At 37.0% G+C, this 14,822-nt stretch overlaps 1 protein-coding gene across 4 annotated transcripts in view; it reads right to left on the bottom strand.

The window, feature by feature from the left end:
- The window catches only part of LOC136857814 (WD repeat-containing protein 48), a 288,788-nt gene that overhangs the window by 190,096 nt on the left and 83,870 nt on the right, over positions 1-14,822 (bottom strand). For all 4 annotated transcript variants that reach the window (XM_067136763.2, XM_067136762.1, XM_067136764.1 and 1 more), the window contains exons 5-7: positions 11,225-11,379; positions 10,874-11,059; positions 1,667-1,859 (exon numbers count right to left, since the gene is read on the bottom strand). In XM_067136763.2, coding sequence (XP_066992864.1) covers positions 1,667-1,859; positions 10,874-11,059; positions 11,225-11,379 — 534 coding nt within the window. The remainder of the gene's footprint in view (positions 1-1,666; positions 1,860-10,873; positions 11,060-11,224; positions 11,380-14,822) is intronic.

The raw sequence follows: 14,822 nt of genomic DNA on the forward strand, positions 1-14,822 counted from the left end.
CCTTCTTCGCCAACTTATGAATATTCAGAATCTGTTCCCTAGTTCCTCTTCCTTTGACAAAGACAATCTGTTCTGAATGGAGCTGATATGTAATTCAAAGCTTTAGAATAAGAAAAATCTCCAATACAGTGTACTTCACCTCCATTATTGATATTATCAATGATAAATTCAAGTCCCCAATAAGTGCCTGTCTGTGTTTGTACAGGTTAATTCTGAGAACCAGGAAATATATATTGATGTGACTTACACCATTACATTAAGTATTTACCAAGGAAAGTTTAGGTGCATGAAACATTAATCTATGGCAAAAGGGAACCCAGCAGTAGTGATTTTAGCAAAGGAAGTAAAGAAAAAGATGACCACCTGAGTGCTTTCTTGGATTCTTCTTTTTTTCCTCACCCCTCCTCCTTCAGCTCCCTTCTGTAGGAAGCCCCTGGGTTGGGCTGTGGATCACTGACCTCCGTTCACTTCTTTCACCTTCTTGGAGATACAAGAGATGCACACTGCTTCTGCAGTGCTCCTTAGATGTTTGTTCTGATCCAATCTGATGCTTTATACAGGCTATTACTATGATGGGCTCACCACACACAAAGATATTTTATAACCTAACTGCCAGGTTTCAAAAGGCCACCCCTAACTTGGATAACAGATGCCTTTTGCAGCCGCTAGTAAATTAGAGAATAGATGCTGCCTGCTGGCTTTCAGCAGTGTTTCTTCCACTGAAGGACCAACACGAATTAAAGAAGCTCCTCCACCCAAAGCTGTCGGCCCCTTTAGAGAGTTGGGTTATTTGCTTATGCTGCCTATGTAATCAACTATGGGCCACCCATATGTGTGGAAAATTTGCAAAGCATAAAAGGCTGTACAAGGCAGTTTGCACTGGCATACACCCACCTTGAAAAGATAGCACTCGACAAATGTTTTTATGTTGTAGTTTACTGTAAAAAAGAAAATGAAAATCCACAGCCTGTTTCCAGTCATTCGACCGGGTCAGGAATGGAATGAATGAAGCCCCCGTCTAGCGGCGAGGATAGGAACTGTGCCGGCTGCCGAAGCCTGTTGCACTCCTCTGGGGCAATGATTAATGAATGACAGATGAAATGAAATGGTAATGGAGAGTGTTGCTGGAATGAAAGATGACAGGGAAAACTAGAGTACCCGGAGAAAAACCTGTCCCGCCTCCGCTTTGTCCAGCACAAATCTCACATGGAGTGACTGGGATTTGAACCACGGAACCCAGCGGTGAGAGGCTGGCACGCTGCGGGCTGAGCCACAGAGGCTGTATTTACTGTTAAAAAAAAAATTCAACCTTAAAATGACATTCTATATTTTGAGGTGAAATCAGAACTTCTCAAAATAACTTGTTTATTCACCTCATTAATCTTTAATAAGGTAAAAATACCCTTAAGAGTATGTCATTTGTATGCATACTTTAATGAAAGTGCAAGAATGCTTTAAATACCACATGGAGAGAAAGGAGTAAGTAAACAGGTAAGCTGCCGGCAGGATCTTGGAAAAGCACTGCATTAGGATATGTACACATACATCAGAGTAAAAAAAAAACTAGTTGTCTACAAGGAAATAATGCCTATCACCATAAAAACAATTTTCTCCTGTGCAAAACTAAGGCAGGTTGCTAGTTAACTCTAAAGTAAATACAGTTTACTTGCCTTAAGAACATCATAGACAGCAACATTATTCTCTGTGTCCTTAGTCAAAATGTGTCGCTTGTCATTCAAGATTTGATAGTGACGCACAGCGGGTCCTCCTTTGATTGTCAACTCAGGTTTCACATTTACAGGTTTGGGAACTTCTTCTTCTCCAGTATCACCCATCTGAGAGTCACGTTTGGGAATAGTCTGTTGAAAACAAATCGCTTATTAGCACGAATTATATTATTAGCAACTACATACATATATACATACAGCATAATACCTACAAAAAAATTTAAACTACAGTACTGATTATACTTGTATAAAGATCATGATGATTATCATCATCACTGTTATGTTTCATATACCATTAATAATTAAGTTTTTTAAACTTGCCAGCTAACTGAAAATTTGACACTACAAACTTTGATACTGGACTCTAGCACCAAACTTACTACTTCACAGAGCAGGCTATGAATTAACTCTTTAGAATTACAATACAGTAGTGGATAAATTCTGCAAGCACTGCACCACACCAATATTCACACTTGGCACGACTTAAGCCTTCAATATTTAGTTGTAAAATACGGACTGAAGGTCCAAAGTCTGATCAAGTTTTGGCTCCAAAAGAAGTTAAAATCAACAGTTGTCTTTATAGACTTGACAAGTGCATATGATACTGTCTCGCAACACAGCCTAATACTTAAAGCGCTTGGAAATTGCAAACCTAATTTCCAACATGCTCTGTGAGGGAGAGTTTGTAGTATTCCTGGGTGATTCTAAAAATCGCAAAAGAAAATTAAATAATGGTTGGCCACAGGAATCAGTATTGGACCCATTTCTCTTCAACCTCTACATCCATGACTTACCCCATCAACCACAGCTACTAAATTTATCTATGCAGATGACATTGCACTGGCAGCTCAAAGCATAAATTTCGGGATGGAGAAGGCATTCTTTCAACAGAATTAGACAAAATGTCAACATTCTTCAAATCTTGGCGATTGATCCCAAGTGCTTCGAAGACCGAGGTTTCATTTTTCCATCTCAGCAACCAACTCGCAAACTACAAGCCATCTGTTTTATTCATTGGTGAAAAACTTAAGTACAACCCGTTCCCGAAATATCTAGGAATCACTCGGGACAGAACTCTGAGCTACAAAGAACATCTCACCAAGGTCCCTCACAAAACTGCTACAAAGAATAACATCCTGCACAAGCTTCGTGGCAGTTCCTGGGGAGCCTTAAGTGACTGCTTGCAATTAACGGGTATCAGTCTTGTCTACTCTGCAGTGGAATACTGTGCCCCGGTATGGCTGGAAAGTGTATATGTGCATAAAGTGGATACTAAGCTGAATGATATCATGCGCTGCATAAAAGTCAACACCACACCACTGGTTACCCGTACTTAGTTATATCCCGCCACCCCACCTGAGGAGAAAAAAAAGCTCTGCTGAGAGAAGCAAAGATGATCTGGTCATCTCCCTCATTACCAGTTCACCAGGAATTTTGTTACCCATCACCACAACGACTTTGATCTAGGAGATCAGCAAGTATACTGGAAGGCCGACTCTTGAGGGATAATTTTAATCTAAACCAGAGCTAGCAGGATGAGTGGTTAAATTCAACGTCTGGAACTAATGCTCATGAGCTAAATCCAATTCAGAAAATGAAGGGATTCGATTTCCCAAGAAAACTAGGGTGTCGTCTCAACAGACTGAGAACTGGGCATGGATGCTGCAATTTCTCACGCCATACGTGGGGTTGGATGGACTCTCCAATGTATGAATGCAGTGAAGAGGAGCAGACAATGGACCATGTACCCTGCGCTGCCCTCTTCACGCCTTCTCTGGAAGCCCCAGCGACATGTTTCGTCTTTCAAAATGTGCTGTAGGGTGGCTGAAAATCTTGGACCTGGACTTATGAATTTGTTGTTATAATTACCATACGATTAAATAAAATAACCACACCAATGAACACATGTTCAGCACTTAATGGCCTATATGTTAATTACAAATGTGATGAAGCTTTCTACATGGCAGGCCATATACTAAATTAAAAAAACCACTTCAGGCTGGTACTCGATATACCTGAATGCATATGTTCCGTTACACCAGGGTATCTGAAGCTCTTTTCATGTTTGAAGTATTTACTAAATATGTTCATATTAATGGTCAACAAACTTTACCTACGCAAAAAATCATTCTATAAATAACATCAAGAAAATAATTGTATTCAGAACTAATCCAAGATGATGATTTGCAACTTTTAGTACAAGAGAGTTTGATTAAACCATGTTGCCTAATATAGAACGGTGGCAGCTGAGTACAGCAAACCAGGATTTTGGATTTGTTGTTTAAATGTGTTGAACAAGAACTGCGGGTCAGATTAAAACATTCTATGGTCTATACTTTGTCCATGTATGTCTTAATGTATGAGTAACTAAACTGAGGAGAAGTTATGGGGGAGGGGAGGGGAGAGGTGTTCATGACACATGCATGCACAAATTGTATCTCCCAAGAAATTTCATCTTGTTTTCTTAAGTGAGAACGTGTACTGTCACTTGTGGAGAATAAGGCTTCTTTCAGATGGCAAGGGAATAAACCATGCCCGCGTGTGGCACCCAGTTCCACCGACTCTTTCACACACAGTGGTTAAATTAGAGCCACGCAGAACTCTGTGCTTTTCAGCAGATCCTTCCCAACACACTTTTCAGTGCAGGTGATAAATATGGACTATCATAGTCTTTGTTTACTCTATCTTCTACATCTAAGAAAGAAAAAGAAAAAAAACAGAAAATGTGAGTGCGCCCAGTGATAGGACAGAGAAAAAGGTGGGGTCATTTGCGACACTGTTTCATGACTTGAGAATGGATGATGGGAAGATACTCCTTTGATGAACTTCTGCACAAGTTACACAACAATCTCCTTCGAGAAAACACCAAAATGAGGGATTTTGTACAACCTGTTGAACGCCTCTCTCTCACTATCAGGTAGATGCAATTATTTATCTTATAAAATTGTACAGTATTGTATAATCAACCTTTTTCATGTTTTCTCAAATCTTGCAGTAGTGCAAAGAAGATTAGTGAGAAATTAGCATTTATAAGTGCATTGAAACTATTGTCGTACCGTAACATTTTCAATGAGGAAATGATTGATAGTGAATAGAAATGCATTATTACTTCTATTAATAATAATTAACTTTGAAGGAAATAAAACATTCATTCCATTTATTTTATTATATCTTCTGTAAGATAAAGCATTGAAAGGACTTCCAACAGCGCCAATACTGATTAGCCACATGGCTACCAAAATCTAAATCAAAAAGAGGACTGTCTTCTGAAACTTCAGTGGGTGCCGGTGCAAGGGCAGAGTTTTGTGTGTGAGGGTCCCTGTTTGAGAAATGCTGTGCAGAACTTCGCCCAAAGCTGCTGTAGTGGGCTTGGATTGGAATGCAGCTATGAGTCGGCTGGTAAAATATTAGTTAGTGCTAAACAATCCAAAATCTTTTAATAGGATATTTTGTATGAGGTTGATGGTCCCAGCCTGAAACTGTAAAGTTTAATCATCAGTAAATTCCTGAAGTGAAGGAAGTAGGCCTTTAATATAAGGCAAATGACTGTCTTCGCTGGATAAAGCCTAGAAGATTTGACTTTCATTGCCAATTTTCATTCTCTTGTGACCAGACCACTGAGTAACCTGAACAACAGCTTCTTCAATAACCCCAATAATTTCTCTAAAAGCCACAGTTTCATTTGGAGTTTCTGAATCATCAAAACTAGACTCGATGTCCCACATGTTTATCATCATCTTCAGGAAGGAGAGTTGTTCACGACATATTTCTTTGCTGTCTTCGCTTCAGAACCACTTTTACCTTGCTCTTTGAATTTATTGAGAGATTTCCTCCATTGATCCTTGATATTTTTCCACTTCCTTATAATGAGTTTACCTGGAAATACTGGAAATAGGAAAGTTAGATTTTTGGCTGGAGACACTCTGATTGCTTATTGAACATTTTGTATTAACTTTAACAAAATAATTATTTTCTTGAGTGCTGCCTGCATTTAATTAAAATAATAAGTAAACTAACAAACATTTATCCTCCCCCCTCCCATACATTCTAAAGCAGTCTTTGTTTTTTCAGATACCTAGTCAGTGGAAATACTTTTACAGATTTGCGTTTGTTCAAGCATATGGACAGTACTATGAAAGGAGTCATTCCAGACCCTTCCACTGAGAGTTTACAGATGATTGACAATGATAATGAAAATAAAGCAAACTTCCCACACTGGTAGTGTTGATGGTAAACATATTTGAGTGATTAAACAGCAGTTCATTGCATTTTAATTATAAAGATTATTTTTCTGTAGTTTTAATGGCAGCTGCTGATAGTGAATACTGGTTTGTTTTTGTTGATATTGGGTCTTATGGGAAAGATTGTGATCCAACAATATTTTCAAATTCATAGTTTTGGAAAGCAATCGAAAGTGGAAATGTCAAGCTACTTGAACCGAACCTGTTACCCAACAACAAGGGTAAAAATGTTGTGGAGTGCACGTTTGGTATCTTGTCAAATAAGTGGAGTATTTTTCACCCACTACTCAATGTCTCTTCATCTTTGGCTACAAAAATATTTCAAGCATGCTGTGTCGTTCACAATTTTGTTAGGGAAAAAGATGGGTAAAATTTTGAGGATACTCTCTCAATAATGGGTCAAAACGATATCATACTTTCTCAAATATAATGAGGAACCTTGAAAGAAAAAGATATGACAGATATATATATATTTTTTTTGAAGTTGCTTTACATCACACCGACACAGATAGGTCTTACGGCGACGATTGACAGGAAGGGGCTAGGAGTGGGAGGGAATCGGCCGTGGCCTTAATTGAGGTACAGCCTCAGCATTTGCCTGGTGTGAAAATGGGAAATCACGGAAAATCATCTTCAGGGCTGCCGACAGTGGGATTCGAACCCACTATCTCCCGAATACTGGATACCGGCCGCAATTAAGAGACTGCAGCTATCGAGCTCAGTATGAAGATGTCTGCTCAATATTTTGTGAGTGAAGAAAGCTCATCTCATTAACCTGACAACTTAGTAAAATATAGACGAGAAATTGAGCTGTTTTCTGTGAAATACCAACAATTTTGTTAAGCAAGTGTATAATTGCCTACTGATAGTGCAAGTGATCTGTAAATAATGAATCACTACTTACCAAATGTATTTTTCTCCTTTTCAGACATATTTTCGAACTCACTACAGATTTCACGGCAAATCTGTCGTCATGCCTCTCTTGTGTTTGGCCTGATTTGTATTCTTTCAGAGATTTGTCCCACGCCACTGGTCTTTCTGACACTAAAGTTATCAATTTCTCAATGTCTATTTCGGACTCCATAACAACCGCAGTAAATCACACAAATAAAAGCACACGAATAAAAACAAAATAAATATATGAAATTTAGCAATGCTTCCGATGAGTGGGCGCAGATCTACTGATGACGCAGGCGCGGTCGACCAGCTGTGAGTGATGACATTCATAAATACTAATGTCCAAAAGCAACTAACTGCGGGCGCGGGACCACATTTCGCTACGGAGCCCTCGCTCAAACATTTCTACAGCATGCAGTAACTCTCCGCCTCCGCGTCATCTGAAAGATTCTATTTGAATAATCGGTTCTTAGTTTAGGAGGACACACAGCTAAGCATGGAAGCGGGTCAAACCCACGCTGTCTGAAAGAGGTCTAAGCTAAAGGAAGAGAATTACCCTTTCTGAAAAGGTCAAACTTCCAGTTTCAAAGCAGAAGATATCAGAACTTTGTGCAATTTTTGAACAAATGTCAGATACTGAAAGAAATACTGTATTAAAAAATTAGGAATGTCTTTCCTCAATGGTGTAAAAGTTTTCATCTATCAATGAAGTTTTGCCTTCTACATGGTAAAGTATAAAGCCTCGAGCTCAAACTTTGTTATGATGAAGTGCTCGGTCTTACGATTTAAGATTAATGTATTAAAGATAAAATGTCTGTATTTTATCATTACTTTAAAGACTTACTGTATATTGTACACTCATCAATAAAACGAATAATACAAATGATTACTTCATCAAACACAGAGCGAGTTAACCATGCGATTACGATCACGTAGCTGCGAGCTTGCATTCGGGAGATGGTAGGTTCATATCCCACCGTCGGCAGTACCAAAGATGGTTTTTTTAATTACCCATTTTCCCATTTTCACACCAGACGAATGCTGAGGCTGTACCTTAATTAAGGCCACACCCTTTCCCTTCCAAACATAGCCCTTTCCCATCTTTGTGTCGCTGAAACCTTTGATGTGTTAGTGTGATGTTAAACCACCACCACTGCATTTAAAACTGGAATCTAAATTTTCATCTGCAACTTCATGCTAATCTCCATTACTGCTGCGATCAAAATCATCATCATCATCATCATCATCATCATCATCATCATCATCATTTGTTTGTAATCCACTTTCTTCTGTAATTTCCTTACGTGAACTTTTGAGATTTTTCAGTTTTTCTGGATCAATATTATGCCCCATAGGTTACAACATAAAAGAACAATGTTTAACTTGGTAGGCTTGCTCAAGTCCCTCATTAAAGTTTATTCCTACATAGTTCTTTCTGTTGTATGAATACATCTTATAAAGCATAATTCCTGGCTTTCCGTTCGGTAATTTCATTTCCTTTACACACAGGCATTGTACTTTCGTTCTACATGCTATAATCTTCCTGTTACCTAATGCTTGTTATAAAACCTTCATACTCATGATGTCACATTTGCTGCATTTGTACCACTGTAAATTTTCCTTTCTTACACATTACAGGTGGGCAGAAGCAGTGAAATACAGTTGAGCTGACTGCTCTCTGCATGTGCACGTCTATCCCTTAGTCCCATTTTCCTGAGCTGATAGCTCTCTGCAATAATGGGAAAATATAAAATCACACATCAAAGTGAATTTTCTGCACACTACATCCTATGAAAAGTGCTACCAAAGGACATGCTGAGAGAAATTTCAAGCTCTACTCCGGGCTGAGCTTAAAAATCAATAGCTTGGGGATTATGTTTTGTTCAGGAGGAAACCAATATCTTTTTCAGTGTCAACTCAGTTAATATAACCTTTTAGTTTCTCAGTCTATAAAAGCACAAAATACTGTGTAACACTTAGAACACTATAACATACCTCTAAAGGAACATATTAATAACAAGAACATCCTCAGATTCTAACAAAATACTTTTTAAAACACATGTATATATGTACCTGAAATCATTCCAGGCACAAAAACTGGAGATAACAGATGTGTAAAAACCAGAACTGTATTTAAGTTAAATATAGAAAACTTATTGAAGTACCAATAACAGACTTCAACATTTATAAAATTTGTCACACTAGTTCATAATCTCACTCATTCACAACCACTGATTAGTTTATGCAATGTACACAATATTTTACATAATCATATACATACCAGTATGTTTAAAATTAATTTAATAGAAACTGAGGATGTTCTTGTAGAACAAAACATGTCATTCTGTTATTGTGTTCTTTTACAGGTTTGTTATAGTATTCTAAGTTTTATATATTATGCTTTGACAGATCGAAGAATGTAAAGCCTGAGGATTGTGAGGTTATATTTGCTTGAGGAGTGCAGAAGAATAATAGCTATCCTTGCACATACTTTTGTTTAGCATCTTGAAACAGAAACATAACCCATTTCATCAGCATGGTCGCAAACAATTGCTCCTTTTGTAATCGTAACATCATATTAATCTTCAGAAATTGTTTCAAAATCCTCCCTTGGCTCATAAACATTTGAGGTAAAGCTAAATGAGTGGGTCTTCTCCATCCCTAAATACAACTTAGGTGTAAGTTTTGGAAACACACCTTGCTGAGTGATGACCATCTACCATGGAAACCATTTTTCATTAGATACTTCACTTTGGAATGTGAAGCTTTGTGCTATCGATCTTATGTCACAACTTAACTTCTTTTTAATGACAGATGAAGTAAATAATGCATGGTTTTCTCCAGAATACAAAACAGTGTGCTTTAAGCCTCCAGATGGTACCATTAACTCCATTCCTTTTAAAATGTCACTTGATTCAGTTAAGCATACGGCCATCCAAATATGCATAAATATAACAGAAAATTCTGTACAGATATTTTCCTTCAGTATTTTCCCCACCGGTCGTACCTGTTACAAACAGGTTTAGTTTTCAAAACTCTGTACCAAACAATTCCATTATTTCTGAAAAGTGCCTCTTAGTAAACAACATGATCTCTTTCAAGCACAAAAGTACATCGGCTGTCATTAAAATACAAATTTAAGATACTGGCCTAATCTTCAATAACCCACTAAAATTAAAACACAAAGAGGAAGCAAGTAGCTCTATGAAAAGAGCCCACTGATGATGAGCACCTAGTCAGGTAGAGATGAAAGGGAGCACAACAAATCCTCTCAGCAGTTATCCTTGGTTTTCTAGACCAGGGCTGCTACCTCACTGTCAGAGCTGTAATCACATAGGCTGAGTGGATCTCAAACAAGCCCTCAGATCCAAATAAAAATCCCTGACCTGGGCGGTAATCGAACCCGGGCCCTCCGAGTAAGAGGCAAGCATGCTACCCCTACAGCGCAGGGCTGGCGCATATACTGTAGACCAGTCCCAATTCCTCCATTCAAGAAAATTACAAGAAAAAATGCTTAATAATTCCTACTGTAATCTCACAAGTAAACCTTCTCTCCTTTGATACCGATTTGCCAGAAACCCATCTATTTTCTGAACTTGGGACGGATAAATTAATTGCTACCAACATACATTTCTTAATTAAACAGATTAATAAGAGCTAATGTGAACCATATTTGATGGACTTCTGCATGGGGATGTACCTGGGAGGAACTTATTACAAAATAGGAACTCTTTTTCTGTCCTTTTTCCCCCCTGTCTTTTCTTCCCCCCCCCCCCCCAAGCTACTAGTACAATTTTACATTTTGCCAATTGACATGAATGTGTCATAACAAAGCCCAGTATGTGTTTGTTTTATAACTTTAATGGCAACAAAAAAGCTCTTTCTTTTGGATCAACTAACAGATATATTTCAATAGATCCAGGTATTGGCCTTCCTAAATGGTCGCTACACTTGTAGCACACTCGAAATTAGAATTAAAAAAATCAAGAGATATAAAGCTATACTGACCCAGTTCTTAATTGACGACTCTGAGGTTGCAACCCAGAGTGATCCTTGATCAGGAGCCATCACCATCTTAAGCACCGGAGCAGTCTCCTCACAAATCAGGATACGACGTTCAGGGTTGCGCAAATCTGTCATGTAAATCTTGCGATCACGTCCACCCGAGAACACATGGCTAAACGTATCAGTAGCCTGTGTTTACAACACCAAAATCTCCAGTTAACCTTCTTCTGAGAAAATTATTTAAAATAAATAAAAACTATAAAATCTAATATTTATTTTTACAGTGATAACACAATATTGGAGAAAAATAATTTATGTATCACTGATTTGAATTAACTACAGTAAAACTCTCACCAGAAGTGCCCAGACTCCTTCATCATGCTGGCGAATTGTTGTGATGCACCGCTGTTGACTAAGTGACCATAGTTTTATTGTCCCATCAGAACTTCCAGACAGGCACTGAGTGCCATCTCTATTTAACACCAAAGCTTTTACATTGTCAGCATGGCCTGAAAGTTAAATATGTACCAGGAATAACTACACAAAGAGATGTAAACAGGCTTTAAAAAAAAAGTTTTTAAGCTTAACTAAGATCAACAAATGACATAACCCTCCAGTTTGGTGGAAAAACTAGGAGATCCTCATTAAGAAATTTTAGTTTCAAAAACATAAACATACTATTTTTACAAGGTAATTTATAATAAGAGTATTTTACACCATCTACAAGTTTCTGTTCACAACAACAAGAGCTTCTCACTGTTCCAACAGTTAATTAATTTTTTATTTTGTGATATCTGAAGCCATCTCTTTTCAGTTTTGACTGAATTAATTGACGGCTGTTAGGATCTTCAGGCTGCCATAACTAATTTTGATTAATAAATTTACAAACTACCTAAAAAAGAAAACATATAGTAACAGTATTATACTTGAAAAAGAAACAACTTAATTAAAATAGAATGGCATGTTTTGTTCTTAAAAGTACATCATCAAATTCTATCAAAATCACTCTCAAATATTTCTGTTTATTTCTGCTTAAATACTTTGCTCTGTCATTGATGCAAGTTCAACTGGCTGCCAGTTCATTGACCTTCCACCACATCACACCCCTCATTCTGGCTAGGTCAATGACATACTATATTTTACCTTTAGGTGTTTTATATTTAGTGCTCCCCTTGTATTACCATTGTTCTTCTTCTTCTTCTTCTTCTTCTTCTTCTTCTTCTTCTTCTTATTATTATTATTATTATTATTATTATTATTATTATTATTATTATTATTATTATTATTATTATTATTATTATTATTATTATTATTATTATTATTATTATTATTCTGCATTACAATTCTTTTGTAAACAACACAAGGGTTCTTAATGAGCATCTAATGGTCTGCCTATTGTACCAGTAATTTTTTGTTATTTCACTTTCACTTACTTCAAATCTTTAGCAATAGTCCTTGCAGTTTATTATTATTATTTATTTTATATTTGCCATGGAAATTTAGTTTTGCTTGGCATATATATGTGGAATTGCAGTTTGTTTGCTACTGGACATTTGTGTTCATTCGAATTAAGCTACCATTTTCATTGGTATTACTATTGTTATTTACGTAGGCAAGTCAATAAGTATCTGCAATTTTGCTCTAATTGTCTTTAAGTTGGCTCTATGGCGTTGTGTGCTCACCAGCCGCTAGATGGCACCATTGTCTACGTCTGCGGTAGGTTTCAGTGTTATCAGATCAATACAGCTTGCATTGCTGTGGCGTATAAATGGCCATGCCACCCTCTGTTTGCACCAAGGAAGAACAGCGTTCCTTAATCCGTTTCTTGTGGTCTGAGAGTGTACCAGGAGCGGAAATTCATGAAAGACTTTCAGCACAATCCGGGGACAATGTTTTGCGACAGCGAAGTGTTTACCAGTGGACTGAACAGTTCAAAAGGTGTCACACGAGCGTGAAGGATGAGAAAAGGGTGTCCATCTGCAGCCGTAACTAATGCCAATATTGAGCGAGTGCGGGATATGATCCTGAATAATAGATGAGTGACTGCTGATGACATGGCAAACCATATGCACATTAGTCATCGTTCTGCATATGAAATCATGCATAACAGGCTTAACTTTCACAAAGTCTGTTCGATATAGGTTCAAAACAACTCAATGAAGAGCAGAAATCTAAATTTAAGTAGTGCAAATAGGGGTTAATTTTTTAAATTTGTGTGGTCATTTAGGCTGGCTTTGTTAGCTTTTTTTGCAATGTAAATTTTGATCCCTTCCTAAATTCAATGATTTGCTTTTATTACTGATGTATAAAATTTTTGGAACTGTGTTGATCTGTGTGAATTGTATGAACAAATACATGACAACTCACACCACTTTTGCATAGTTTACAAAACAATTGTAATATGAGATGATGATATGACGATGATAATAATAATAATAATAATAATAATAATAATAATAATAATAATAATAATAATAATAATAATAATAATAACAACAGAAACAATAATAACAACAACAACACCGGGCGAGTTGGCGCGCAGCTATGAGCTTGCATCCGGGAGATAGTGGGTTTGAACCCCACTGTCGGCAGCCCTGAAGATGGTTTTCCATGGGTTCCTATTTCCACACCAGGCAAATGCTGGGGCTGTACCTTAATTAAGGCCACGGTCACTTCCTTCCCATTCCTAGGCCTTTCCTCTCCCATCGTCGTCATAAGACCTATCTGTGTCGGTGCGACGTAAAGTAACTAGCAAAAAAACCAACAAACAACAATGAGCATACAAAGGGGACCACTAAAAATAAAATACCAAAAAGTAAAATACAGCACATCATTGACCTAGCCAGAATGTGGGGCGTGATGTGGTGGAAGGTCAACAAGCTGGCAGCCAGTTGGCCTCAAGCCAATGACAGAACGGTTTTTCAAACATATTGCGGTATATGGTGCAGGGAGAGAAAGTAAGGCTTCATTAAGGTAAGCTCCTGATTCAAAGTTCATAAGTACTTAAACAGAAATGAACATAAATAATTTGATAGAATCTGATGATGTTCTTTTAAGAACGAAACATGCCATTCTATTTTAATTAAGTTGTTTATTTTTCAAGTATAATACTGTTACCATATATTTTGTTTTTCAGATAGTTTCAGATAGTTTATAATCAAAATTAGTTTTGGCAGACTGATGAACCTAACAGTTATACCCTAATATTTATATATTGAAAATAAAACAATATGAATCAAGTTAAGAACAGTTTCAGCAATTACAAAAGTTGCCAATGAGGTTCAAGAAGATAAACCTATCTTAAAAATTAGTTTGGAGTTTTAAGTTCAAATTAGCCAATCAAGAAAAAAGATGGAGGAAATTAAAAGGTTAATATCACAAAGTCCATTTTATATAGATTTTCTGTCAAAGAAAAAGCACCTAAACCACCAGACTGAGACTAGCAGCTTCTTGTCAAATAATTGCTACAGTACTTGAATCACAATAAAAAGGAATTTGTCAAACTTTGTTCAAGTCTCTAGATGGAATTGATAACTACACGAATGAAGATACAAGACAAGTCAGATAGCATTTATAATTTTACTTTGAGAAAAAAATGAACATCCCATTAGCAAGAAGATTTTAACTTTCACTACAAAGTTCATTCTTCTCACTTTCCACTTTCTACCACCAGATGTAAACAAAAATTCTTGACAGAAAAGAAAGATGAGAAAAAAACAAACAAACTATAAAACTAAAGTACTTTAGAGTGAACATCGCAACAAGAAGAAAGTTTTCTGGGTAGTGTTAAGATGAACATTCCTCAAAGAATTATTTAGAATCAGTATTAACTTTGATAATGAAACAAAAGCCAACTCCAATTAATTTTGAAATATCTCTTTTAAATTTTTTTTTTTTTCTATTTTGCTTTACGTCGCACTGACACAGGTAGGTCTTATGGCGACGATGGGAT

Source organism: Anabrus simplex, chromosome 1 (assembly GCF_040414725.1).
Source record: "Anabrus simplex isolate iqAnaSimp1 chromosome 1, ASM4041472v1, whole genome shotgun sequence".
Taxonomy (NCBI): domain Eukaryota; kingdom Metazoa; phylum Arthropoda; class Insecta; order Orthoptera; family Tettigoniidae; genus Anabrus; species Anabrus simplex.